Raw genomic sequence first — 27,856 nt, 5'->3', positions numbered from 1 at the left:
AAGCAGGGCAGCACTGTGAGGATCATGTTTTTTTGATTTCTCAATTGCCTTCAATACCATACAGCCCTCATTGCTGGGGGGGGGGGGGAGCTCAGTTCAATGTAGGTTGGCACTTCCATTGTATCCTGGATAGTGGACCATCTGACTGGCAGACCTTAGTTTGTGCGGCTTCAGAGCTGTGTGTCAGACATGGCTGTAAGCAGCACTGGGGCCCCACAGGGGACTGTATTAGCTCACTTCCTGTTTACTCCGTATACCTTGGATTTTAGATACAACACTGAGTCATGTCATATGTAGAAATTCTCTGATGACTCGGCAATAGTTGAGTGTATGAAGGGAGGACGGGAGGATGAATACAGGGCGCTTGTGGAGGACTTTGTCAGATGGTGCAAGCTGAATCATCTGCAGCTCAACAACATTAAGAGAAAGGAGATGATGATAGACTTTAGGAAGACTAAGCCTGCACTGATCCCCATTACTATTGATGGTGAGGATGTGGATGTGTTGAGGACCTACCTGTACCTGGGAGTGTACCTGGATGACAGATTTGAGTGGAGCACCAACACAGAGGCTGTGTACAAGAAGGGCCAGAGTCACTTCTACGTCCTGAGGAGATTGAGGTCTTTTGGAGTACGTAGGCCTCTCTTTCACATGTTCTACCAATCTGTTATCGCCAGTACAATCTTCTATGCGATAGTGTGCTGGGGCAATGGCATCAACACAGGTGATGCCAACAGGCTCAATAAACTGATTAGAAAAGCTGGCTCTGTTATAGGAGTCAAACTGGACACACTGGAGGTTGTGGTAGAACAAAGGACCCTCTGGAAAATCCTGGCAATTCAGGACAATGTTTTTCACCTTGGTTGAAAAGAGGAGCACATAGACTACGGTGCTACAGGAGCCTCCGCTCCCACACCAGCAGGCACAGGAAGAGCTTCTTCCCTGAGGCTGTGACCCTGCTGAACCTCTCATCACAGTGCTAAGCAGTATTGCATCTGTATTGTACTGTTTCAGTACTTTTATATTTGTGTGCTTTAGCACTTTTTTATTTGCAGTTATTTTGTAAATAACACTATTCTTTGCATTTCTGGTCAGATGCTAAATGCATTTCATTGGCTTTGTATCTGTACTCGGCACAATGACAATAAAATCGAATCTAATCTAATCTAGATGTTTTTTTGATTTCTCAAGTGCCTTCAATACCATCCAGCCCTCATTGCTGGGGGAGAAGTTCTGTTCAATGCAAGCTGACACTTCCATTGTATCCTAGGTATTGGAATATTTAGTGAAAGACAACTGCACTGTTCCAAAGAGCGCTATATGAGGTCATTCTCACCCTGGCCATTAGGCTCTATAATGAGTCAACCTATAACCAGGGAAGTGGTAGCACCTCCTGTTAGACTGAGGTAACTTTTTTTTATTCTTTCTTACTTCTCTTCTGGTATTTGTATATCTGTGCACTTGTAATACTACTGTGACTCTGTTATTTCCTTTGGGATCCTGTCAGGACACTGGAGCAGGGATCCAATCACAGACCCAGTACTGTGCACACAGTGATATCAATTGAGTAACAAATCCCGAGGTGCAAGCAAAGTCAGTGTCAAAATTCAGGCAGAAATCAAAACAACCAGAGAAATCCAAAACCAGAATCAGGAAACAAGCAGAGTCGCTATTTGGACAGACAGAGTTCAGATACAAATGCTGGAAAGGCTCAGGAAAATTCATTGGCATAATCTGGCAAGGAACAGGTGAAAATACAGGACTGAGATACACTGAGCAATAAACAGAGTGGCAGATGATAGGTGGAGCACAATGAGACACAGGTGGCAGCAATACAGGTAATAATGAGAGACAGATGAGAGACGGAGTACTCGGTAATACAGGGACCAGAGTAGAGCAGGAGTGGGGACAGGAGCACACGGCAATACAAAACCACAGACTTGACAGCTAGAGGGAAACACACAAAAAGACAAGAGTTAACTGGAGGTACTGACAGATCAATAAAGTATCTATCTCTCTCTCTATCTGTGATCACTATTTTAGATGGCTATGAAATACAATCATTGGTCTGTTAAAATTTCCTAGTTGAATTTCTGGATGTATTATGTCATGTTGGACTTCTTTATGTTCAACAGGTGTAGCACCTACCCGGGGTATCACAACAGTGGCTATCTGTCTATGGGACGACTTACTCAAAGCAAAGGGAGCCCAGTATTTTCATAACCCATGCTTTCAATCAGTATGTACATAAAGAACACTTGTGAAACAGCAACACAGAGTGGCTATGTTTACCTGTGTGCTATTTTTAATTGTAGCATTCTTCTGCACCAACCAAGAGGAAATTTGGTTCAGCACATGGCTCACTGCTCCACCTGGTGGTGGCTTTGCTCATTAGGACATCGAGCAGCTTTATTTAGAAAAGTATGTGCTAGGGAAAATTCACTCAAGGTTGCCTCCTGCTAAGCTTTGCAGCATAGTACTGGTCTGGTAGGTATCCCTCTGAACTGAGTAAGGATGTAATAGTAACATTAAATGGATGGACACGATAGTTGTGGAGCTCATCATCAACAACCATGAGATGGCCTACAGATAGGAGGAGGAAGAGCTCGAGGCGCATAACCTCTTCCTCAATGTCAACAAGACAGAGCAGATGGTTATTGACTTTTGGAGAACTCGCTCCACTCACACCCCTCTTTATGTTGGCAGCACGGCAGTGGAAATTGCGAGCAGTTTCAAACTCCTGGGAGTGCACATCTCGCACAAACTCGCATGGTCCCAGAACACATTCTACAAAGCAAGAGAGCTCACCAATGCCTCCACTTTTGGAGGAGGCTGAAGAGAGCTGGACTATGCACATCAATACTCATGTCTCTATACAGATACGCGGTGGGGAGCATCCTAACAAGCTGCATCACTGCATGGTATGGAAACTGCACAGTGGCGGACGAAGGCTCTATAATGGGTAGCCCAAGCAGCTCAACCCACCAGCAGCACCAGCCTACCTGTCGTCAAGGATGTGTGTACAGAAAGGTGCTGGAAAAGGGGCGCATCATGAAGGTTCCTACCCACCCTGCCAATGGACTGTTTGTCCCACTCCCATTAGGGAGACCAGGTAGCATCCACACCAGGACCACTAGACTCAAAAGCAGTTATTTTGCTCAAGCAGGAAGGCTGATCAACACCTCCACCCACTAACCCACCCAACTACCAGTCAGCCACCTTATGTACAGACACTCCTGTACCTAGCATCACCTTATGGACAAACAATTAATCTATGTATATAAGCTACCTTATGCGATAAATATCTATATTTATTGTGTTCTTTATCTTATTGCGTCATTTTTGTGCTGCAATGGATCTGGAGTAACGATTATTTAGTTCTCCTTGACACTTGTGTACTGGAAATGACATGAAACAATCTTGAAGAAGGGTCCTGCTGAAGGGTCTCATCCCGAAGCATCAGCTCATTAACTCTTTTCTACAGATGCTGCCTGACCTGCTGAGTTCCTTCAGCATTTTGTGTGCGTTGCTTGGATTTCCAGCATCTGCACATTCTCTTGTGTTTGTGATTAAACAACCTTGAATTATATTGTTCATAATTGATGTACTTAGTATCTTTAATAGTATCAATAACTATTATAATTTGCCAAAATATGTGTCTAAAGTGCGAAATATTTTGAATTCAGTCACATCTTTTAACATGGAATTGATTATTCAGAGCTGTGGGTCCAGGCTCTGTCTGTCTCCCTGGCATACCCAGAAGATCTCTTCTTTCTCTCCTCCTTCATACGTTCTCCTGGTTCATTAATGATTATATTGATGCTGCTTGCTGCCCTTATACTGAACGCAGAAGTTTCATCACCTTTTGGTGCCATTTTTCACCCTGCTCTTACAGTAAGTAGGTTTATCTCTGACTCATCCCTTTCACTTCTCTATCTATATTTCTAGGGATTTTGTACTGACCAATATCCATTATCAACCCACTAACCTCCAGCGCTTTCCCTCATACATGTCTTCCAACCCTGTTACCTGCAGGACTTAATGCAATTCTATCTGTTTCTCTGGTTCCATTGTATCCATTGTGATGAGATCACTTTCCATGTTGTTTCCAAGATGCTTCCCTTTTTTCCTAACTCTACGCAGAGTTGACAGGGCTATTAAACTCATCGGTTTCACATCCTGCACCTCTGCTCTCACTCCCTCTCATCACATCCAGAGAAAAGGATTCCCAGGTTGTCATGCCCTGCCCTCCACTCTCCACTCCCCCTGTGAAATGTCCAGCAGAGTCTGGGATTGTGCTGGGGGCAGCCTATAAGTGTTGCCATGTTTCTGACATCGACATAGCATGCCCACAACTTACTGACCGTAACTAGTATATCGTTGGAACGTGCGAGGAAACCGAAGCACCTGGTCAAGCCCAGCAGTGACACCTACCTGACAATCCGGAGAATTGTCTGGGTTGACCTGTCCACTAAAAGTAGCCAGAATCAAGTTCAGCCAGTAACTACCTCATCAGTCATAATTCTCAACAAAATAATGAGGTGGGAAGATGGCGGCGCGACGCAGCTCGCAGCGGCCACTCCGGTGGTGATGTCTGTTATTTGTCAAGTAGAGTGCCGTGCACAATCCTGATTTGATGGAGACGGACATGAGAGCACAGAGAAACATCTGGTGAAACTTCTGAAATGCCTGCTTTGCTGCCGCTGCTACTGTGTGGTCCAGAATCTCCGGAGAAGAAGGCCCTGAGTCCTCAGCTTTGCTTGTTGCTCGGCGGCGGGGGCAGGGTTGAAGCGCTCGGCAGAGGATGGTGCTCGGAGAGGCTGTGTCGGAGGGGCTGGTCAGAGGCTCCAGGTATTCGGACGGACTCAGAGTCCACTGTGGTTGGATGCTTCCAATGGTGCTGCATCAACAAGTTGGTGGCGCTTGGAGGTTCATGGCAAGGAGAGTTCCTCCCTTCTGCCGCCTGCATGGGATGATGAGTCTATCGGGACTTTGAGACTTTTTTTTACCGTGCCCATGGTCTGCTCTTTATCAAATTATGGTATTGCTTTGCACTGTTGTAACTATATGTTATAATTATGTGGTTTTGTCAGTTTTAGTCTTGGTTTGTCCTGTGTTTTCTTATGATATCATTCTGGAGGAACGTTGTACCATTTCTTAAAGTAAGCATTTCTAAATGACAATAAACGGAAACTGAACTGATAATGGAAGCTGTGCAGCCATGTAGAGCTTAATCACCATTAATGTGTTTGGGTTTAACCAAAATCACCCAGCTGCAGACTTCATTACAACCATTGCTGTGTGGGAGGAGGAACTGAATTCCACAGAGTGAGATGAAATAATTGCTCTTGGTATGAAGACAACATATGACAAGCATGGCATTAAGGAACTCTGGTAGGAATCAGACATAAAAGCCTCCACTAGTTGGAATGAAACCTTGTTCACTGAAGATGTAGTGGGTGTAGGTGATAAGTTATTTCAGGCACAGGAAACTGATGCATCACTCCAAGGGCAATGTCTAATGTTTAATCATCTACAACTACTTCATCAACAACCTTCCCACCGTTGTAAGGCCAGAAGTAGATATACTCTATTCATTGATAATTAATTATGTTCAGTCCTGTCCGTGCTTCCTAGGATAATAGGGGCAATTTTCTGTTGCCCTAAGATCGCTTACTACCTGCCCCTAGAACCATGCTGGTTTTGCAGATTACTTTGCCTCCCAGGGCATTGGGAGGCTGCATTAATGTCGTTGAAAGTTGGGAGGGGTTTCGATCCCAGACATGGATGTCAAAGTCTCAGTGTTACTTAATGTTGTCAATGTTGCACCTAGCAGCACTCAGAACAGGTCAAATTTAAAAAGAACAATTTAAATAATTACATTTAAGTCACAAAATATATTTGGACACTGAAAAGCAATTAAGAACACCAAAATTAACTGAAGTGAATAATAAAAAATTTCTCAATGTATTTGGTTTTTTTTCCTGTGAACTCTTTTCCCCTATACAATTGAACGGGGATGCTATGCTTGTTGGGAGGGTCACTGGGAAGGCTTTCTCTGAGAAGATCGGCTCAGTGCACTCCACGAAGAATTTACTGAGCAGTTGTTGCCAGTGATGTAAGTGTGGAGGATGTGGCCGCTACCTTAGGCCAGATCCGGAACTGCTCACTGGGACCTCATGGTTCCAGTATATGTCCTGCCACCGGGGCAAAAAAATCTGCCTCTTTGGAACAATGTGTGCCCGCATATAACTTAACCTGGGCAACATTGAGGTTTGTACTGCCAAGTGTATGGAACCCCCTTACACAGTGTCAGACTACCATCAATAGAATGAAATTTAAGTTATCTCTTATTAACATTAAATGGCATTGCCATCTTCAACTTGAGCACTTTCAATATCCTGGCATGAAGACTCACCAGGATTCCCAAAAGGAATTGCCATGGATACAGTGGCTTCAAGAAATAGCCAGAGACTTAAGTATTCTACAATGAATGACTGACCTGTTGAATCTTCAAACCTTCTCCACCATTTGTGATTCACAGCATGGAGGTGTGATGGTAAATAACTTGTAACCAAATCCAAAATATTCATCACTATCCAGAACTAAACAGACCACACCTGGCAGTTAGTTGGGCCACTAGTGTGCCATTGTGGCAGTGTGCAACTGCAGCAACTTACCAAGACACCTATTGCACCATGACCTCTACCTCCAGGAGGAACAAGTTAACAACCAGCTCATGGCTGCTCTCCAAGTCACAAAGCATTCTCATTTGAAATAGATCACTCTTTCTCCATTGTCACTGAGCCAAGTTCCTGGAATTCCCTTTGATTGGAAATACCTTCACCACACGGAGCACAGTGGTTCATGAAGCAAAGTGTTGACATCTTTCTCAGTGACAATCAGGGATGAACGCTGGCCTTGGAAGAGACATCCAATTCTCATGAATAAATACAAAATAACGTGATATTTGTTGAATCTTTAACATTCCGGTGCAGAGAAATCTTACAGATTGGCTTCTGGGCTGATCAGTGCATTGCCTGTTAATTACTGGCCTTAAAAAGTTTATTGCTGTTGTGAAGTCAGTCAATTGCTTGAATTTTGTTATCATTGTACTGATGCTGTATGAGAGAAAGAGGAGACCTTCCCACTTTCAAATCTCTTACTAGCTCTTCTTTCTGTTAGTCCTGATTTTATACTTATACTTTATACTTTATACGTTTGTACTTTATTGTCGCCAAACAATTGGTACTAGAACATGCAATCATCACAGCGATATTTGATTCTGCGCTTCATGCTCCCTGGATTACAAACTTAAATACTAAAAATATTAAAAATAGTTAAAATTAGTAAATATTAAAATTTAAATTATAAATCATAAATAGAAAATAGAAAAATGGGAAGTAAGGTAGTGCAAAAAAAAAACCGAGAGACAGGTCCAGATATTTGGAGGGTACGGCCCAGATCCGGGTCAGGATCCGTTCAGCAGTCTTATCACAGTTGGAAAGAAGCTGTTCCCAAATCTGTCCGTACGAGTCTTCAAGCTCCTGAACCTTCTCCCAGAGGGAAGAGGGACAAAAAGTTTGTTGGCTGGGTGGGTCGTGTCCTTGATTATCCTGGCAGCACTGCTCCGACAGACGAAGGGTCTCGGCCCAAAACGTCAACTGTACCTCTTCCTAGAGATGCTGCCTGGCCTGCTGCGTTCACCAGCAACTTTGATGTGTGTTGCATGCATTTTATCAATAGTTTTATTAATAGTGACCCCAAAATTACCAAGTTATGGGAAAAGCCCATCTCATTCACTAATTAATCCTCCATCCCTGCTTGGTCTTGTCTTTATCTGACTCCATATTCATCAACATGGTTGGCTCTTAATTGTCATTAGAAATAGTATTGTCAGCTCTGTCTGCAATACGTAGCTGGAAACACAAATAAAGTATTCTGCATTAAGAGACTGTCCCATTGCCTCTGCCTACCAGTCCCATTGACTTTGATTCACAAGTTAGAAGTCTGATGGCATCCACTCTATTGTCTGGATGGATACTGCTCCCACAACTATTGAAAATATCATTGCCGCACAAGACAAAACCGTCTGCATCCCAGGAATATTTACACTCTTCATCAGTGGAACACCATTGATGCAATGTGGACCATTTACAACCTACAGTCCAGCAACTAGCCAGGGCTTCTTTAGTGGCACCAAATTCTGGGGGAAATTAGGTGTAATGCAGGGGTTCCCAACTTTTACCAATACCGTTAAGCAAGGGGTTCGTAGACTCCAGGTTACTAACAGTTCTGTTGCTATGGAGCAAGGCAGCTTCTGTAATAATGTAACTCTCACACTCAGTGTAATAGCACTCTGACTACAATTCGATGAGTCTCACATTCAGAAGTGCAATATGCTATTAAAATACTGGGTGCTTCATGGGGCCCAGGATCTGGGTGTGATAATAGCCAGATACAAGCACATTTCTTTTTTTTTCCTGCCAGTAAAATGGGGCTCATTTTTTTCAAAATAATGTGCCTTTTGCAATGCAATTGATAGGGCTCTAGGTGTGATGCAGTTGTGGGCAGCTGTAATGGGTCTTCTTTTACACTGAGTAGTGTGCTTCCAACACCAGATATGACAGGGACCTGGCACCAGGCACGGAAAGAATCCAGAAGTAACAAAATGGAGTTTTGGCTGAGGTGAAATCGGTTTCCTGAGCTAAGCATAATAAGGCTCAAGCATGTACGTTCTTGGACCTGCCAGTGCTAGGTGTAATGGGGACCAGCAATAATTGCATTAAGGGCCCAGAGCTGTTACAAAACATGAATGCCAATGTAATCTGACCTCTATTTCTAGTTACAATAGGGTGTCCAATTCTCCTGCACAATATGTAATAAGGTCTTGTGCCAAGGGCTCTGTCAATATTTGTAAGAAAACTCACACTCTGTTAATAGGTTTCTTGTTCGATGTGCAGTAAAGCTCTGACTTAAGCTATACTGGGACATTGGTGTTGGGTGTTAGGTATGTTTCACACTGGGTATATTGAGCCTTTGGCAACTAGCTAGCTTAAGTAATAGAGTGACAGCAGATGGTGAAGTGCATCTGTGCAATTGTTATAACGAATCTTGTGCATATTACAATGGGACTCTGGCACTTGATGTAATAATTAACAGAGTGTAGTGGGTTTCCTACTCTGGGTATAATTGAGTTTCAGAACAAGGATATATGCAGCACACAGTGTAATGGAGGTCATATGGTTGATGCGATGAACATCAGATACAATGAGGATCTAGCAATCATTGTGATGGTTCACCAGAAACAGGAATAATGCATGCTGATATCAAGATAAACATTATTTATAATTGGGGCTCAGGCATTGACTGTACAGTGAAGAACCTCCTGCAAAGGATGAAATGAATTTGTCACACTGGGTGTTGAGGAGCTCCTTCACAGGGTGCAATGGGCAATAAAGCTGAGGGTAATGAAGTTCGATACTCATGAAATTTGGCTCCAGGGCTATATGAAATGGGAGCCTGTAATGAGGGGCCAGCAACCAATGGAATGGTTAATGCACCAGATGTAATGGGGCTGTGTCAGAGAGTGTAATGAATCACTTGCACTGGCTGTAATGAGGCTCTTGCTCTCTTGGTCCACCACTCATTTGTAGAGATTGTTCCTCACAACGTACAATTGATGAGTTGCCCTGGATGTAATAATATTCCAGTATCAGATGTAACTGATCTACCACACTTGGTATAACAGGTCTGTCACACTAGGATAAAGTGTCTCTGGCATGACTGCAATAGGACTCCAGAAGCTGAGATATTGGAGCTCGAGCTCATTGCATGACAGAGTCTGGCAATGGAAGTAATGGAATTCCGGGGTAGGTTTAACGGGTTTCTCATGCTGAGTGGATATGGGCTCCAAGCTAGTTACAGAGGATTTTGGTACTAGGTATAATCAGCACCAGACTATCTGTATAGGACAGGGACCACAGAGATTAGAATGCTGCTAATTTTATGGATGCTGAGTGATATGTGGCTGGTCAAGAGTCCTGGGAGAAGTCACATCCTAGAGTGATAAAGACATGAATTTTGGCTGCAGATGATCTGAGTTGATCAATGGTATATAGTGGACTTCCAGATGGGAGCAGGTGCTGTTTCCACTTGTTCAACGTGAAAGACTGCGTAGAGTTCAGTCCCTTTATCTAAAAAGAGAACACGCTTGCCTTATAGGGAGTGCAACAATGATTTGCCAGAATGGTTCCTGGGCTGGCAGTTTTACTGAACAGGTAGAAACTGAGCCTAGCAAACTAGAAGAATGAAGGGTGATTTTATTGAAAATTACAACACTTATATAGGGCTTGACTGGGCGAATGGTATAGAGAATATTTCCCTTGGCCGAGGAGCCTTGAACCAGGGTCTCAGTCACAGAATAAGTGCCATATACCACAAAAATGAGGAGAAACGTTTTCATAGAGCTATAAAGTCAATCAGATGATAAATCTGTCCCCAAGAGGGCTGCAGAGGTTCACTTGTTGAATTCATTCAAAATAGAAATGGACAGATTTGGCAGATATTAAAGAAATGAAGGGACGTTGAGTCAAAAAATGGAGGTGGAAGATAGCATTATCTTGGAAGAATAGCAGAGCAAAATAGTCTCCCCTTGCACACTTCGTCCTAACCTTTTCTCAGGTTTAAACTCTCAGAGTCTAACTAACTCTAACAAGCGTTTGTAGGGAAGGAGAGTAAAGTTATTGGACAGGGAACAGCATATGTGGGAAACCATCCCAGATTTTCGGTCAAGAGTTTTTCTGTTCACCCACGACCGGTTAATGAACGAGCATCGTTCAAATGAGATGGCGTGCTGGGGTCATAGGAGCGGTAGTACAAGGAAGGAGCTGGCTGTTGTCAGCACACGCCTAGAACTTGTTGCATGTTTCCAGACGGCGTTGCTGAGATGGTAGGTGACTGCGACAATGGAGGGGGATGGTATTAGATCCTTGGTGGACACGAGGCCATTGCCGAAGAATGAATGGAGAGGAGGGATGGAATGCTTTACCAGCCGGCAGAGGGTGGAAGGGAGAAACGGGAAGAGGGTGTTGGCCAAGAAGGATGAAGAAGGGCGGTGTGCCATTATCGCATAGCTGACCATTTGTGGGTTTGATAGGAAATTATGACTCTTTCCCGCCTTTGCCACTGAACATGGAAATGGATGCCTGGCCCATCTCTGGGATTGAACTTCCATCCTGCGACAGTGACAGTCTCTATCTAATTTAATTGGTTTACACCGGGATTGCGGAGGATTATTGCTCGGGATGATGGGATTACCCAGGCAGAGCAAACACCAGGCGCACCAGTTATTGGATTATTAAGTGTCGTTGGTTCTGGGGGATGATCCCAGCTGCGGTGGGGGATTCTGGAACTGAGTTGCTCCAAGGACCGTGAATTCAGGCGGGGACGTGAGCAGCGATGCTGAGGTGGGCGTCAGCGGCTTGGGGGTGATCTGCCTGTGCTGGGACGTTACCAGGGATGCTCAGGCTGCCTTGGCAATGGGTTTATTCCGCCGCCGTTGACGTCATGAGGCAGAGGGAGGTTCAGGCACTGCCTCAGCCGAGATGGCGGCTTGCTTCAGTCCGAGGAAGGTGCAGTCGTGCTGAACGGATCCACCGATAGAGGAGGCCGGCCAGATGATGCTGTGGGGTGGAATTTTGCCGATGCAGAGGCCGTGAATCATCTGCTCGCCGTCATTCCCCCTCGGAGTGCGTGTTCGCGGCTGCAGCGAGCCGAGCCGGGCACGGCAGGTGGATCATCGCCCCGCACCCTTGCACCCGCTCGGGACCATGGCCGCAGAAGGTGAGCTGCTCAAGTCGCAGAGCGTGGAGCAGTACAAGGCTGAGATCGAGAGGCTGGCCAAAGAGCTGTCCGAAACGACCCACGAGAAGATCCAGGCTGCAGAGTACGGGCTGGTGGTGCTGGAGGAGAAGCAGTCGCTGAAACAGCAATACGACGAGCTGGAAAGCGCCTACGAGACCGTCAGACACGAGCTGGAGCAGCTGAAAGAGGTAGGTGGGGAGGGACGCCCAGCCCCGGGCAGGCAGAGCGGAGCCGCCTGATGCTACCCTCCCCTCACCGTCTCCGCGGCTCCGGTCTGTGCCCGCTCCCCCTACACGGGACCGATGCGTTGGTGTTTTGTCTCATACCCTTTCAGGAGCTGGGTTCACGGTCTGCGGCAGAGCGGAGTTCACCTCAGTGATAGAGCTACGTGGATTGAGACCCTAAGATTGTACGGGCCCTGCCTCTACTCTCTCTCTCCGCTGCATCGCCGTCCGTGGAATTATCAGATACTATCCGCACTATAGGATATTAGATCCCGTCCTGTCTGTTTCTGCATGAACGGTGGGGTCGAGCTGATATTTAAAAGAAATATAGTGACTGTGGGATAGGATTGCAAAACCCAAAGGCGTTCTCTTGACATTAGTCATCAAAGTAGACCCGCTGCTGTCTGCTTCACGTTGATTTCACACAAGATTTGCCGTCACCGATCCTGCAGAGAGGCTGGGGTTAGAGAGCAATGTTTGCCAGCCCCGGACTCACCAGCGCGGAATGGGTTTCTTCGTTAATAAGAAAATGATAGGCCACGTTTACCGAGCGGTAGCCGTTGAAGGCGATGCTTAAAGGCGGGAAGCTCTCTTTCTAAAGGTGTGCCGATGATATGTTGAAATACACAAAAAAAATCAACAACTCAGTGTTAGTGCGGTCAGTATCCGGGTAAGCTGCCATCTATCCCATCGCTTCTCTTAGTGCAGGAGGTCAGATGGAACACACAGAGAGACCATGAAACCCCTAATGGTCCTGGCTGGAGAGCAATAATGATTTACAGTTCGCCCCTCCCTTAAACTGTGCTCGCAGAGATAACGGAGAAAACAAACGGCAGGGAGCGAGTCATTTCTGTCAGATATCTGCCAAACGAGCCTCCTGAATCTTCCTCAGCTGTTGACTTAATCCCAGTGTTGGCCGGAGAATCTGTGATAAGGATGGTTTTCCACACAGAATAATTGGGATCTGGCGATGGTGGACGGCGGTAATTTAATCACAGGGTTTTACATGACGAAAGTGAAATCAGAGTGAGTCCTGGCGATCACCTGAACCCTGAAATTGATTACACTCTTGAAATCCTCCAGCTATTTATAATCACACCTTGTTACCACCTTTCTGCTGTGACATTTCATCGCCTCCATCGGTTTTTACTGCACTGTGACCTTGATGCCATATGTTAATATTGATAAATAATGATTTTCAACTGTTTAGCAAAGCTTTCGGCAGTTACATTCTCTTGTATTTAGCGTTGGATGCACAAGTCACACTAGTGAAATGATTTGCACTGACACTTTCATTGTCACGTATGGAAGCAGTGAAACAATTAATACTTCTGTGCGTTTGGGGGTTGTGGGTTTCGTTTGGCAGCCCATCCCATTTTGCCTCTGAACTGTGGTCGTTTACTCCTTTCAAAGGTATTGGTGGATCAGCGCGTTGTTGTGGGTTTGGGGGTCACAGGTAATGATGGAGGTTTACTTTCTGGACTGAAACAAATAGGCTTTTTACGTCAGTTTGATAGTTTCATAGACAATGATACCAGTGACTTGTTACATATTCATTTTATTGCTTGGATACTTGGATTTGATTCATCAGTTGAACTTCTGTCTCCAATACACCAGGCTTCTGGAAACCAGTCCAGTAACATTACAATTGTGCTGGTTATGGGTGCTGGTGTTTCCATGTGTTTGAATAAATGATAGATGGGGGTGGGCTCTATCATTATTTGTAGGCCTTTTCTATACAGTAATGTGCTCAGAAATATACCTGTATTGGAAATAATTCAGAAGATGTGAAGCTTGGGTACATGCATATGCCTGCTTGTACTGAACAGTTACTTGCACTCATTCCTGTTATGAGAGAGGGGAAAAAGATGAAGTCATTTACTGACAGAAAATAACAGCGTAAGCAACTTGTGACTGCAGAACTTGTGTCTTTTATGTTCAGTGCATCTGTAAGGCAGCATTGCCCATCCTTAGCACACAGTGACTGGTGCAGTGTCATAATGAGGCTTTGTTCCTTCCCCTGCCCAGTTGCTAGATGAGCTCAGTGTGCCAATGTAATATGCTGTCTGGACTGGCAAAAGGAAAATAAACACCAAGAGTTGTGAGGCCCCAGTAACCATAAACTTACCTGCAGCGTCTTTCTCTCGAAGAGATGTTGGTAGTAGCACATGGAATGTTGGTACACTGGGATTGGGTGAGGATCATAAGATAGAAATAAAATCTGTGGCCAATTTATTGCAAGTTTACAAGGAGGTGCAGGAAGAAAGAGACTGGGATGATTGTGTTCAAAAACATTTGACTGTGGGAGGGTAGGTTGAAAAAAATTAAAATGTAGAGGGTATTGAGGATCTAAAGGACAAGAGCAAGGAGGCTATCTTGAAACTTTGTAAAACACAGATGACACCACACTTTAGGAAGGATATGGAGAATGAACAAACAATTCAATGGAATGGTTTTGTGGAAGAGGAATCCCAGCTACAAGGTTAGACTGAGGAAGTGTCTTTGTTGGAACATAGGAGACGAGGAGAATTTGATAGAGGTGTATAAAATCATTCCTGGTTTTGACTGGGAAAACAGAGAAATAGCCCTGATTAGCAGAGTGCTTGAGAGTATACAAAATTAAAAGTGAGTTGGGCAAAAATATAACATGCAAGCCTTTTTCATCTAGCAAGAAGTTATAAACTGAAAAAAAAAATTTACCTGTTAATATGGTGAGTGCATTCAAATTGGAATTGGAGAGATAAAAGTAAAAAGCAAATTATAGGGCAATGGAGAAAGAGAGGGAATGGGATTCATAGGAATGATGTACAGGGACTGGCAAAGATTTGATTGTCTGAATGGTTTCTTTGTATGTTGTAACAAGTCTCTTCTCTGATTCAATATGAAAAGTTACTGTCTTGGCAATGGGAATAAGAGATGACTAAAAACTGAAGTGCTGAAATTAATTTAGTACTCTAAGCTAAAGAGTGAGGGAAAGTCAGTCAGAGTACCTGGTCATTACACATTGTAAATCTTCTTACAAGTGCATGGATGTTAGGCAAGGTTGGCCACAGCGATGGCAACAGGCTTCGCCACAGTGCTTTGGGTACCTTATGATTGTATTTCAGGAATTAGTTTGAGTGAGAGATTAGTGTAGAGGTATAACATGGAATGGAGGGATACTAGAATTTGAGGGACAAACCATTTATTTATTCAAGGACCCTGCTAATGAACATGAATGTAAAAGTAAATCACTAAGTTCAGATACTGAACAAAAACAAATGTTATATTTGCAGTATGTAAATTATACATTGACATTGTTTGAAGTTCTTCCCATTTCACCTTTGTACTTTACATCCCAATCCACGTGCAACAATGTGACATCACTGGAAGGACTACACTCAGGTCTCCTGATGGTGAAGCTACATCCAATTGTTGTTTTGTGGTTTTGTAAGTAATAGAATTTCATTCTGCAGAAATCTTTTCTCATTTTAACAATAATGGGAAAAGGAGTTGGATGTCCCACTCCTCCAATGAATGAATCTCTACATCCTTCAGGGTAGAGAATTCCAAAGATTCATCCCCTTCTGAGTGAAGAAATTATTCCTACTACTTATTCTCAAATTATTCTTCCTGGTCCCAGACTCCACAATCAGGAGAAACGTCTTTGCTCCATCTAACTAGTCAAATCTTTCAAGAATTTCAATGTGACTCTTATTCTTCTCAATTCTAGAATCTCTCCTTATATGGCAAACCCTCTACTTCTGGAACCAGTCCAATGAAATCTTTGCTGGACTCCCACTATACCAAATAAATCTTTCTTAGGTGAGGAGAACAACATTGCACACAAATATTGAGGTGGGGGCTCACCAAGGTCCTTACTCAACTAACCAAGCCCTCCCATTACAATGGTTAACACCCCATTTAGCCTGCCAATTGCTTGCTGTATCATCACATTCACTTTCAATGGTATGTGCACATGCATACTCAGGTATCTTCCATCAGCATGATCCAATCACTTACCACTTAACAATAATCTGCTGTTAGTTCACCAATATGAATGACCCCATATTTTTCATCATTATACTTCATTGGGTACGTTTTTGGCCACTCAGTCAACTTGTTCATATCCCCATGAAGCTTCTTTATTAACTCTTTATACCGACAATTTCACCTAATTTAGTATCATCAGCAGGCTTGGAAATATGACATGTGGCCCACTCAACCAGATTACTGATATAATTTGTAGATACCAGTACCCTATCACTCGCAAACTGCCAGTCCTTTGTACCCTCATTGTGCTTTCTGTCTGGTAGCCATCTTTCGATCCTTATCAGTATATTGATCCTGATCTTGTTAATTAAACTTTGTAAACTTTATCAAATGCCTTCTGAAAATCCAAATCCCGTGGTTCTTCCTTAACCATTGTATGAGTCACATCCTCAAAGAATTGCACTCCAATAGTTTTTTGTTAAAATATCCATATTTTAATTTTCCTTATGACATAGAAGAGGCTATGCAGCCTCTGTGTAGTTACTATTAAATTATTGGCTCAACAAAATACTGGGAAAATGTCTTGCCTCATCAGCATCATCATTAAGAAAGAACATAACTTGGATTTAAATCCTGTTAAACTCATTTAAACTTATCCTAATCAGACCATGTTGACCATACACTACTCCCTTTAAAGATTGCATCATCTATCAACATAATTACATATTCATAAACATAGATGGGCAGTAATTGAAAGTTTTGATGCAAATATTATGTAGTCACTCTGGAACAGCTGACAAAATGCTTAATTTTCTGACGATGAACTGTGTCATCTAAAAGAATGTCTGCAATTGAATATTTACTGCATTTACTTTCACAACTTCTCAGTAGGTGAAGTGACCCTTGCCGGGATTAGCAGGTTTGAATAACGTTCAGGCATGCACAGATAAGTGGCAAGTAACATCAGCATAAGGCCTTAGTCATCACCAATAAGACAAGTAATATCAATACTTTTTGTTTAATTGTATTGCCATTATCTGATCTGCTACCAATTTCCTGGATGTTTCCTTGATCAGGAGTCTCAATATTGCATAAATATCAAGGCTATAAGAGCAGTCTGGAGACTGAGTAAGCAGTACTAAATGATAACGCTTCCTGTTCCACCAAATTCTTTACACTATCTATAAGCCATAAATCAGGAGTGTGATCAAACACATCAAATACTCTCCACTTTCCTGGAATAATGCCACTCTGTCAACTTTCAACACCATCCAGGACCAAACAGTTAACTTGACTGGCACCTCATTTACTCACTCCATCACTAATACACTGTGTCTGAGTTGTTTATACCACCTTCAAATTTATTGTAGTTACTTACTAAGGCTTTGTTGACAACCAAGTTGCACAGTATCCTATTCTGAAAATATCACACCTGGTAGTAGGCAGAGGGCAGAAGGTTGCTTTCAGAACTGGAAGACTGTGGCTAGTAGTGTTCACCAATGCTTGGTGCTTGGCCTATTGCTATTTATCATCTATGTTAATGACTTGGATGAAAATGTGCAAGGCATAGTTAGTAAATTTGCAGATGACACTACAATAGGTGATGTTATTGAAAATGATCTGTGCTGCTGAGTAAGGAATAGCATACGGAGTTTAATTTTGATAAGTGCGAGGTTTTGCACTTTGGGAAGACAAATCAGAGTAGGACGTTCACAGTGGACGGTAAGGCCCTGGGGAGTGTTGCTGAGCAGTGAGACGGAAGAGTACCGGTATGTGGTTCTCTGGTGTCACAGGCAGACAGGGTGATGGAGGCTTGTTGCATTCTGTCCTTCACCAGTCAGGGCACTGAGCATAGAAACTGGGACATTATGTTGCAGTTGTATTGGTGAGGCTGTGTTTGAAATACTGCTTCAATTTTGGTCACTCTGCTGTAGGAAATATGGTATTCAACTGGAAAGGGTGCCGAGGAGATTTACAAGGATGTTTCTAGGACTCAAAGGACTGAGTTATGGAGAGAGTTGAACAGGTTTGGACTTTACTCATTAGAACATGAGGGGTGCATAAATGCTACTTTTAGGAACAATGTACTTGTGCTCTTGGGTTCCTCTGTTCCACAACACTCCCCATTCGCTGTGAGAGTCTTGAAGACAAATATACCTCACACTTATCCAATTTAAACTCCATTTATCATTCCTTGGCTCACTTACACAGCTGATTAACTCACGTTCACTGTCTGTAGAGATCTATAAAATCATGATGGGCACAGATTGCCAACGTGCGCAATCCTTTTCCCAGGGCTGGGGAATCAAGAACCAGATGATATAGGTTTAGGGTGAGACGAGAGAGATTTGATAGGAATCTGAAGGGCAACTTAATCACCTTAAGGGCGGTCAGTACATGGAATGAGCAGCCAGAGGTAGGTGCATTAACAACATTTAAAAGACACTTGGACAGGTACATGGATAGGAAAGGTTTAGAGAAATATGGACCTAACGTGGACAAATTGGTCTAGCAATGATGGGAATATGATTGATATGGACCACTGGGGTCAAAGGGCCTGTTTCTATGCTGCCGTATGACCTTATGTTGGGCATAGTATATCAAATATTTATGCCACATTTTTCAGGATGTTTGCTTTTGTAAATAATGACATAGTAGGCAGGGCTTACGATCAGTAAGTGATGTGCTGATTGAAAGTAAGACTCCTTAACTTTGCTGCTGATCAGGACAAGCCGAGCCACTGCCTTCTCCTTTGGTGATGGGTTCCTCTTTTTTCTGAGGCCACCTCCATTATCTTATTACTTGTTTTTATAACTAGGCCAGCTGAGTGGCCCATCTGCCTTGCAGATCCAGCGACTCGCGTTCAACGTGGACATCAGTGCTGTCTGTGTGGAGCTTGCATGTTCATCCTGTGCCTCATCCAGAACTTGCATGTGGCCTCTGTAAACTGGCTCCAGTGTTTGGATGGGGGGGGCAGAAGGTGGGGGAAATAGATGAGAATGTGGAGAAAATAAAATGATGGGGTAGGATTCGTGTAAAATTGGATGCTTGATTCAAGGCCAGTTTTCTGTACTCTGTCCATGATTCCTTAACTCTGCCTTCAGTTGATTCTTAGCTATTGTTTTTTTTCCAAAAAAATGTTCATGTGAATGTGGAAGTTGCCGTGAATGTTAGCTTCTGCTGTCTCTCACTCGTTGCCCCATGAACAGAAATGTTGGCTGGTCACTTCAGAGCCCTGTTAAGAACCTGCCACAGATTTCCTTCCCTGAGGAGATGAGAGGACTGGATGGCTTTTTATGACATTCTTGTAGTCTCAGTGTCACTGTAATGGTAGTAGCTTTTTGTTTCAGATTTGCTTAGATTTAAAAAAGCCACAGCTGCTATAACATGAATCAAACTCACACCTCTGGATCAATAGGCCAGGCTTCTTGCTACTTGCCCAGTAACTTCCCCTATCTGTGATGGAAGCTTTAATTTCCTGAGGTAGTGTGAGATGACTGGAGGGATTTAGGATGATGATTGTGTATCTGTGTTTCAATGTGGGTTATATAAACTGGGGAAAAGAAAAAAGGGATGATAAAGCATATTTGCTGGAAGTGCAGCCAGTTGCTAAGAAAGTGATGGAGTTTGATTATATTTCTCCTACAAGAGTACAATACCCAAAGCTACAATTTCCAAGCTTGGCTCCGTAAAAATGGCCACTTTAGTATAACTGCTATTGTTGTTTAGTCTAACTGCATTAGGATGCAGTATGTTGCATTATAATATTGGATTCAGTGAAACACTAACTCAAGTTCAATTTAATGGATGTCTTAATGCTTGAGTGTGTATTTCAAAGGAGTACTGATAAAGTGGTTGGAATTTTTCTTTTGCATTTAGGTAATCATATTCAATTAAATGACTCACGGTGCATCAGGTTGAATCATTAACACACAACCTTCCAATGCACTAGCAAAACATAGTCCATTCTCCCTTCAAATTTTGTGCCAAATACTTAATAATGAAGGCTGCATCTTTAAGTTTGAGGGTTATCTTTCCTCTATAAACCTTCAACAATAAATCAATACCGATTCGGAGGAAATCGCAGAGGGATTAGATGATTTGGTGATTCTGTGCAAAAGGCAACTTTCAGAATCTTGTTAAAAAGCACCTACAATAATTGGAGTCCTTGGTCTGTTTTTTCCATATGTAAGATCATGTATACCCCCATTCCCTTGTGCTAGCCAATCCATCCTGTACTCATTGATAGCAAGTAATGGTGTGTTCCTTTCTTTCCTACAAGTCCCAAGCCGGTATTTCTGTGTACCAGTCACAAAGCTGATCTGCAATGATCCCTGCTGTACTTTTATGTTTCCTTGACAACCATTATGCTGTCCAGTAAAATGGCTGTACGCTCAGACGGAGCGACCTCTCTGGGTCCAACCAAGGTGTGATTGATTGCCCCTTACCCTTTTTTATGATCGTAATATTAAGAATATTAAGTACTGTAGGTCTACCCCATCAGCAAGTTGCTTGATAGCAGTGGAGCTGGACTTACTGCATATGGTATTACCTATTACAGCCAGTCAAGGAGGAATGGGTCAAAGGGGGTGCGTGGAGGTAGTGTATTGTGGTCCAACAATTGGAGCAAATGATTGTCTTGGGCGTTTTCCTTGTGATTGCAGGATCCTGTTGGATATTGATAATGTAGAATACTTCAAGTCTGGTTCACTGAGCTGCGTGGCCTTGATTGTTGTGCGGACCAGGTCTCATGCTGTGGAGTCGCCTGTTGCAGCCACCCAGAGGAGGAGATGCTGGAGGCGGTGTGGCATTGCAGGCGACCATGCCGGGTTGGGGGGGGCGGGAGGCTAACCCTCTTGTCAATGCTACCTTCCAGTGTTCAGTCAGATTGCATCCATCTGCGGTTGCATTAGGTCGTGATGAGAAACTGTCGTGTATTTGTTATTGTAGAAACATGGCTCCAGGACAAATTCCCGTGCACCATCAATCTATAGGGCATGATACCTTGGCACCTGGGGCTATATTATTTATATTTTTGTGGCTGTATGTGGTACTGCTACCGTAATTATGTGCTATGTGTGGCCTGTATTGTGTGTGACTGTTACTGTGTTTTGCACCTTGACTCTGTTTCATTTGGCTGTAATCATGTGTTTGGTGGAATGACAATTAAACTTGAACTTAACTTGACCAGAAAAACTGGGTATCCTGCAGTCGTTATTCTGCAATGTGAGACAGTCCTTTGGAATTGCTCCCAAACTGAGGATCTCCCTTCACTGGGCAAGAACATCTAGTTCAACAATGGAAAGAAAATGTTTTGTTGTAGGAGGAACATGTTGTTTGCTGCATTGCTCTGGTTGCAGGGAATTGGGGGTTCATTGGTTGCTGAGCACTGTTCTCTCTCAGCTATGCGAGTGCGTAGCTGCGCATTAACTGAAATGCTCCTGTGCACATACCCTTGGTTGCTGCACAGCTGGAATGATCTTTTATATAATGTTTTCAAGCCGTGTAAAAAAATTTTCAGCTCAGAGCAAGGGTTGATTGGTGCAGCTGTAAAATAATATTCGAGGGAACATTGTTGCTGAGTCTCAGTTTCAGCTGCAAACAGTTGTCTGTAACATGTTTTTAACATTGGATCTTGCATTTTCTAATTGTTTTTCTCAGAGTTAGAGCAATAGTATCTTATAGAATGGAAGCAGGAACTCTGGTCCAGCTCGTCCTTGTCAAGTGTGTTGCCCAGAGAGCTAGTCCCATCTGCCAGTGTTTGGTCCATTGCCCTCTAAATCTCTCCTATCCATGTGCTTATCTAGATGGCTTTTCAATGATGCTAATGTCATGGCTGAAAGAAGGTCATAGTTGGGAGCCTAATATCAAAGGATATACTTTGTATTGAAAAGATTGAAAAGACAGGCAGGAAGACAAAGATGGTGGTGTGGCAATGTTGATAAGGAATGGAATTACATCTTTAGAAAGAGGTGATATAGGGTCAGAGAATGCCAAATCTTTGTGGGTGGAGTTAAGAAACTGCAAGGGAGAAAAAAAAACCGTTATGGGAATCATATATAGCCCTCCAAATAGTAGCCAAGATGTGGGGTTGAGATTGCAAAAGGAGCTGGAAAGGGCATGTAATTAGGGTAATGTCACAATTGTAATGAGGGACTTCAATATGCATGGGGTTGGGAAAATCAGATTGGTGTCAGATCACAAGAGAGGGAACTTGTAGAATGCCCCTGAGATGGCATTTTAGAGCAGCTTGTGCTTGAGCCTACTAGGGGAAAGACTATCTTAGATTGGGTGTTGTGTGATAATCCAGATTTTATTAGGGAGCTTAAGGTAAAAGAACCCATACTGTGATTTGAGAGGTAGAAGCATAAATCAGATGATTCAGAATCACAACAGAATAAAGTGAATTACAGAGGCATGAGAGAGGATCTTACGCAGGTGGATTGGAGGGGGATACTGGCAAAGATGACTGCAGAGCAGAGGTGGCTGAAGTTTCTGGGAATAGTTCACAAGGTGCAGGATAGATATGTCCTACAGATGAAGTTCTTAAATGGCAGGGGTAGGCAACTGTGGCTGACAATGGATGTTAAGGACTGCATAAAGGCCAAGGCAAGGGCATATAAGGTAGCAAAAGTGATTGGGAAGTTGGATGATTGGGAAGTTTTTAAAATCCAACAAAAGACAACAAAAAAAAGCCACAAGAAAGGAAAAAGTGAAATATGAGGGCAAACTAGCCAATAATATAAAGCAAGATACTAAAAGATTTTTAAAATTATTTAAAGAGTAAAAGGGAGGTGAAAGTTGATATTGGACCACTGGAAAATGACGCTGGTGAGGTAGTAATGGGGGACAAAGAAATGGCAGATGGACTAAATAAGTACTTTGCATCTGTCTTCAGTGGAAGGCACGAGCAGTGTGCTAGAGGTCCGTGAGTGTCAGGGGTCAAGAATGTCTGCCATTGCTATTACAGAGGGAAATGTGCTAGGCAACCTGAAAGGTCTTAAGGTGGATAAGTCATCGTGACTAGATGGAATACATCCCAGAGTACTGAAAGAGGTTGCTGAAAAGATAGCAGATGCATTGGTCGTGAGCTTTCGCAAATCACTTGATTCTGGCATGGTTCCAGAGGACTAGAAAACTGCAAATGTCACTCCACTCTTTAAGAAAGGAGGAAGGCAAAAGAAAGAAAATTATAGGCCAGTTAGCCTAACCTCAGTGATTGGGTAAGTTTTGGAGTCTATTATTAAGGATGAGGTTTCAGGGTACTTGGAGACTAATGATAAAATAAATCAAAGTCAGCATGGTTTCTGTGAAGGGAGGTCTTGTCTAACAAATCTGTTAGAGTTCTTTGAGGACATAATGAGCAGGGTGGAAAAAGATGCAGTGGATGTCATTTACTTGGATTTTCAGAAGGCATTTGATAAGGTGCCACACATGAGGTTGCTTAACAAGATAAAACCCAATGGCATTACAGGAGAGATACTGGCATGGGTAGAGGAATGGCTGACAGGAGGCAGCAAGTGGGAATAAAGGAGGCCTTTTCTGGTTGGCTGCTAGTGACTAGTGGTGTTCCTCAGGGGTCAGTATTGGGACCCCTACTTTTTACATTGTTTGTCAATTATTTAGGTAATGGAATTGATGGCTTTGTAGCAAAGTTTGTAGATGATATGAAGATAGGTGGAGGAGTAGGTAGTACTGAGGAAGCAATGCAATTGCAGAAGAACTTAGACAAATTTGGAAGAATGAGCAAAAAAAGTGGCAGATGGAATACAGTGTTGGGAAATGTATGATAATGCATTTTGGTAAAAGAAACAATAGTGCAGACTATTATCTAAATGGGGAGAAAATTCAAACATCAGAGGTGCAAAGGGACTTAGGAGTCCTCATGCAAGACTCCCAGAAGGTTAATTTACAGGTTGAGTCTGTGCTAAAGAAGGCAAATGCAATGTTGGCATTCATTTCAAGGGGAATAGAATATAAAAACAAGGTGATAATGCTGAGCCTTTATAAAACACTAGTCAGGCTGCACTTGGAGTATTGTCAACAGTTTTGGGCCCCATATCTCAGAAAGGATGTGTTGTCATTGGAGAGAGTCCTGAGGGGGTTCATGAGGATGATTCTGGGAATGAAGGGGTTAACATATGAAGAGCATTTGGCAGCTTTGGGCCTGTACTCACTGGAATATAGAAGAGTGCAGGGGGATCTCATTGAAACCTGGTGAATGTTGAAAGGACTAGATAAGGCGGATATGGAGAGGATGTTTCCCATGGTGGGTGGGTCCAGAACTGGAGGGCATAGCCTCAAAATTGAGGGGTGACCTTTTAGAACAGAGGGAAGTAGGGAACTTTTTAGCCACAGGGTAGTGAATCTGTGGAATGCTCTGCCACAGACTGCAGTGGTGGCCCAGTCTGTGGATATATTTAAAGTGAAAGTTGATAGTTTCCTGATTGGTCAGGATATCAAAGGATATGGTGAGAAGGAAGGTGTATATGGGGTTGAGTGGGATCTGGGATCAGCCATGCTGGAATGGCAGAGCAGACTCAATGGGCTGAGTGGCCTAATTCAGCTCCTATGTCTTATGGTCTTATGGATTTTGCTTCACCTTTCCTGCCAGGTCCTCCTCCTATCCTCTTTTAGCCCTCTGAAATTCTGTCTTAGTTAACAGGTTTAATTAAAGGACATTGCACCAAATCTAGTCGTCTCTCAGGTTCATTAATCATGATGGACCAGTGATTAGCAACAGGAGTGGAAAATTGTCCATATTTATTTTTCTTTTACCAACTTTCTTCTTGTAGCAGTGTTGCAGTTAATGCTACGTCAGCTGAGAGAAACTAAGTCAGTACTTGAGCCGTGTGGGTCTGAAATTGAGTGACTTATTATAGACCTCAGATGAAATCTTGGAACTTATTGTCAGGTGTAATTACCTATTTAGTCGCAGTGGGACTGCCAGTGGCTTCAAGAAAATAATGGGCTGTTCTCTCAAGATAATGGGCTTTGTTGTTCTTGGTTTTCCAGAGATTCAAGTTAATTTCTCCTCCTACACTCTATTAAGTTGATTTTCCTTTGTATGCCACACCTCCTCAGCTTTGCCTCATAACAACTGTTCCATCCTGGTGAACAGCTTCCTCTCCCCAGCACAGCCATTTCAGCAGTTGTTCAAGATAACACCTTTGATTTGTGTGTGTGTGTGTGTGTGTGTGTGTGTGTTTGTGTTTTGTTCCACTTTCCAACAAAATACAATGAATGCTCTTGTCACTGTTTTCACTTTTAAGTGCATTGTCATGTTTTCTGATTGCTTGCATGACAATCTGGAGCAAGGCAGGTCCAGGAATGAGCAAAGCCTTCCTGGGCTAACCCAGCTTCAGGAATTTTTTCATCCGCTGCTGCTGCAGCTTCTCCTGCTTTGGTTCATCAGACAACACACATCAAAGTTGCTGGTGAACGCAGCAGGCCAGGCATCAAAGTCTGCAGTGGTTTATCATCGAGACCTCTGCATTTATTGTTGTCATGTTATCTGATTCCCCTCCACCCTGTGGTTCCCAGTTGCCACATCTCTAATGCATACCTTCCTTATCTCCTGCCTTGATTTTACCAGCCTCCCAATCTCTGCCACGTGGAACATCAACTCTTTGAAGACAACTCCTTGCTGCCAGTAACCTAGCTTTGACAAGCATTGCATTTCCAATGACTTACTGCTGGCATTGGCTCCACATCCCCAGTGTACTGAATCCTTAGTCCTCTTTACTGTTGATAAGTTCTCCTATGGCTTCCCCCTCCTAGCTGTGTAACTCATGTAACTCTACTGGATGGCTTTTATAGTTCATGTTTCTGACACCAGCCCCTTGTAAGTGTTGTCAAATGATTGCTTCAATCACAAGAAGAGCCTGGTCTTCACATGTCCAATGTACAAGCAGTTGCACTTTACTGATGGGGCCATTACACAGTGAACAGGTCCTCCAGCCCTAGCTTGGTGGTTCCTCACAAGAGTCCAGGGTGCTGGGACCTATTCTACAGATGAGATTGCCTCAATTTATCTTCAGATGATTAAGCTCTGACAACATGTTCAATTGAAATATTTAATTTTCATATCTGTAGACTCAGTAAGGATAATGTTGCATTTAGTTTGTTAGTAATTCTGTGCTTCTCAATATTTAGTGTTCTAATTCCCTAAATGGTGTATTACAGAAAGGCCTGGTAACCAAAGGTGTCAAATGAGACGTGTAGTTGATCAGTAACTTGGCTTGAAAGGGCTGATATTTGGCTAGCCTCCAGGTTGGGTGATTGTTGTGCTGGGTTTGTTGTTAGACAATGATAAAGATGTCATCACAATGATATAAAGTGCTTTGTTCCAACTGTATGCAGAGCAACAAAGTTTCTCTGATTTGCATTGTTCTTGACGAGCAATATTTGCATTTCTCCAAAAAAGAAAATATGTAAAGGAAGGTGATACTTGATATTTTTACAGATGATGTTTTTATTTTTCTTTGTTTCTTTCCTTCCTTGCTTTTTGCTAGGGTATGGTTATAAAAATATCAGCCATCTTGGTACATGGCCTCAGCAGACAATGATCTTCTGAGGCTTGCTGGTGAAGATTCTGAAAACTATTAAACCATGGAGATGAGATTCCTGCAAACCCGCTCCTGCCTTCCCTCAGTGTGATTCCAGGGTGGCAAGCTGGATCCCTGGTTTATTTTATTTTTCCCTAAATCAAGGGTCCTAGGTGCATTGTAGTAGTCCAGTCTACAGCTTACCTTAAGTTCCCTCTAACCAAGCACCATTTTAAGTGGGTTTTTATCAATTTTTGGTGAGTTTGTATATACACAACCAGACATCTTTGAGGAGTATCATTTCCCCAAGTTGGGAAGCCATACTGGAGAAGAGAAAGGAAAGCAAAAAGTTTAAAATTGGTTAAATTTCCTTAAGCGTAAGGCTCTGAGATAAAAATATATACATAACCAACTCTCTTTCATGCAGTTGTTTTTCAAAAAATAAATTCAATGCTTATGTTACCGATGGTATAAATCTGTTCTACAAATTGGAACATGATTTGGCTTTTAATGGATCTTGCATATTAATATCAGTAATATTTATTGGAATTAGTCATGAAAGTGATATGATGAGTCATTTCCAAATTCCCACTTAAGCTGCAATTTTACTGGAAGTTTGAATGTGTAGAGTACTTCCTATCAGTGGTTATTCCTTCAGTCTGCCCTTCATCATGACTTGTAAATAATGGTAAATTACTGTTTGTCTCTCTAATGCCTTTTATTTAACTCTGCCATTGTTGTTTCGGTGATATTCTCGTGATTACTTTAATTACTTACTGTGGAAGAGCCAAATGTTTAAATTTACCCCAATAGGTACATATCCACTAGTTTGCATTTGATTTAATTTCATTTGACTAATCCAGTTGGTTTTGATGTTTTGAATTATGCAGGAGCATTTAACACACTGAAATAAATTGCTTCGTACTATTTATCATTGGCCCCTACAAAGAAACACTTGAACGCAAAGCTTGAAAGCGTAGATTCCTACCTTCAAGAGAATAATTAATAATGATTCATCAATAAGTCATGGATATGCAATTAGTAGGATAGCTGGAGATATTTCTGAACATAAATATTAAATGCTAAGCATTATAAAGTAATTTTCAGTATTCACCGCAAAGGCTTGCTCCCACCCAAAGTATTATAGATAGATACTTTATTGATTCCAAAGGAAATTACAGAGTCACAGTAGCATTACAAGTGCACAGATATACAAATATTAGAAGAGAAGTAAGAAAGAATAAAAAA

General features: G+C 42.7%; 1 protein-coding gene across 7 annotated transcripts in view; it reads left to right on the top strand.

Annotated features, from left to right (window-relative positions):
• Positions 1 to 11,590: 11,590 nt before the first annotated feature.
• bicd1a (bicaudal D homolog 1a) overlaps positions 11,591 to 27,856 on the top strand; it is a 424,408-nt gene continuing 408,142 nt past the window's right edge. For 6 of the 7 annotated variants that reach the window (XM_072267813.1, XM_072267814.1, XM_072267815.1 and 3 more), the window contains exon 1: positions 11,591 to 12,053. In XM_072267813.1, the coding sequence (XP_072123914.1) occupies positions 11,832 to 12,053 (222 nt within the window). In that variant the 5' untranslated portion in view covers positions 11,591 to 11,831. The remainder of the gene's footprint in view (positions 12,054 to 27,856) is intronic. The other variant, XM_072267812.1, reaches the window with a different exon arrangement.

The sequence above is a fragment of the Mobula birostris genome, chromosome 9 (assembly GCF_030028105.1).
Source record: "Mobula birostris isolate sMobBir1 chromosome 9, sMobBir1.hap1, whole genome shotgun sequence".
Taxonomy (NCBI): domain Eukaryota; kingdom Metazoa; phylum Chordata; class Chondrichthyes; order Myliobatiformes; family Myliobatidae; genus Mobula; species Mobula birostris.
This window is presented reverse-complemented; position numbering and strand designations above follow the sequence as displayed.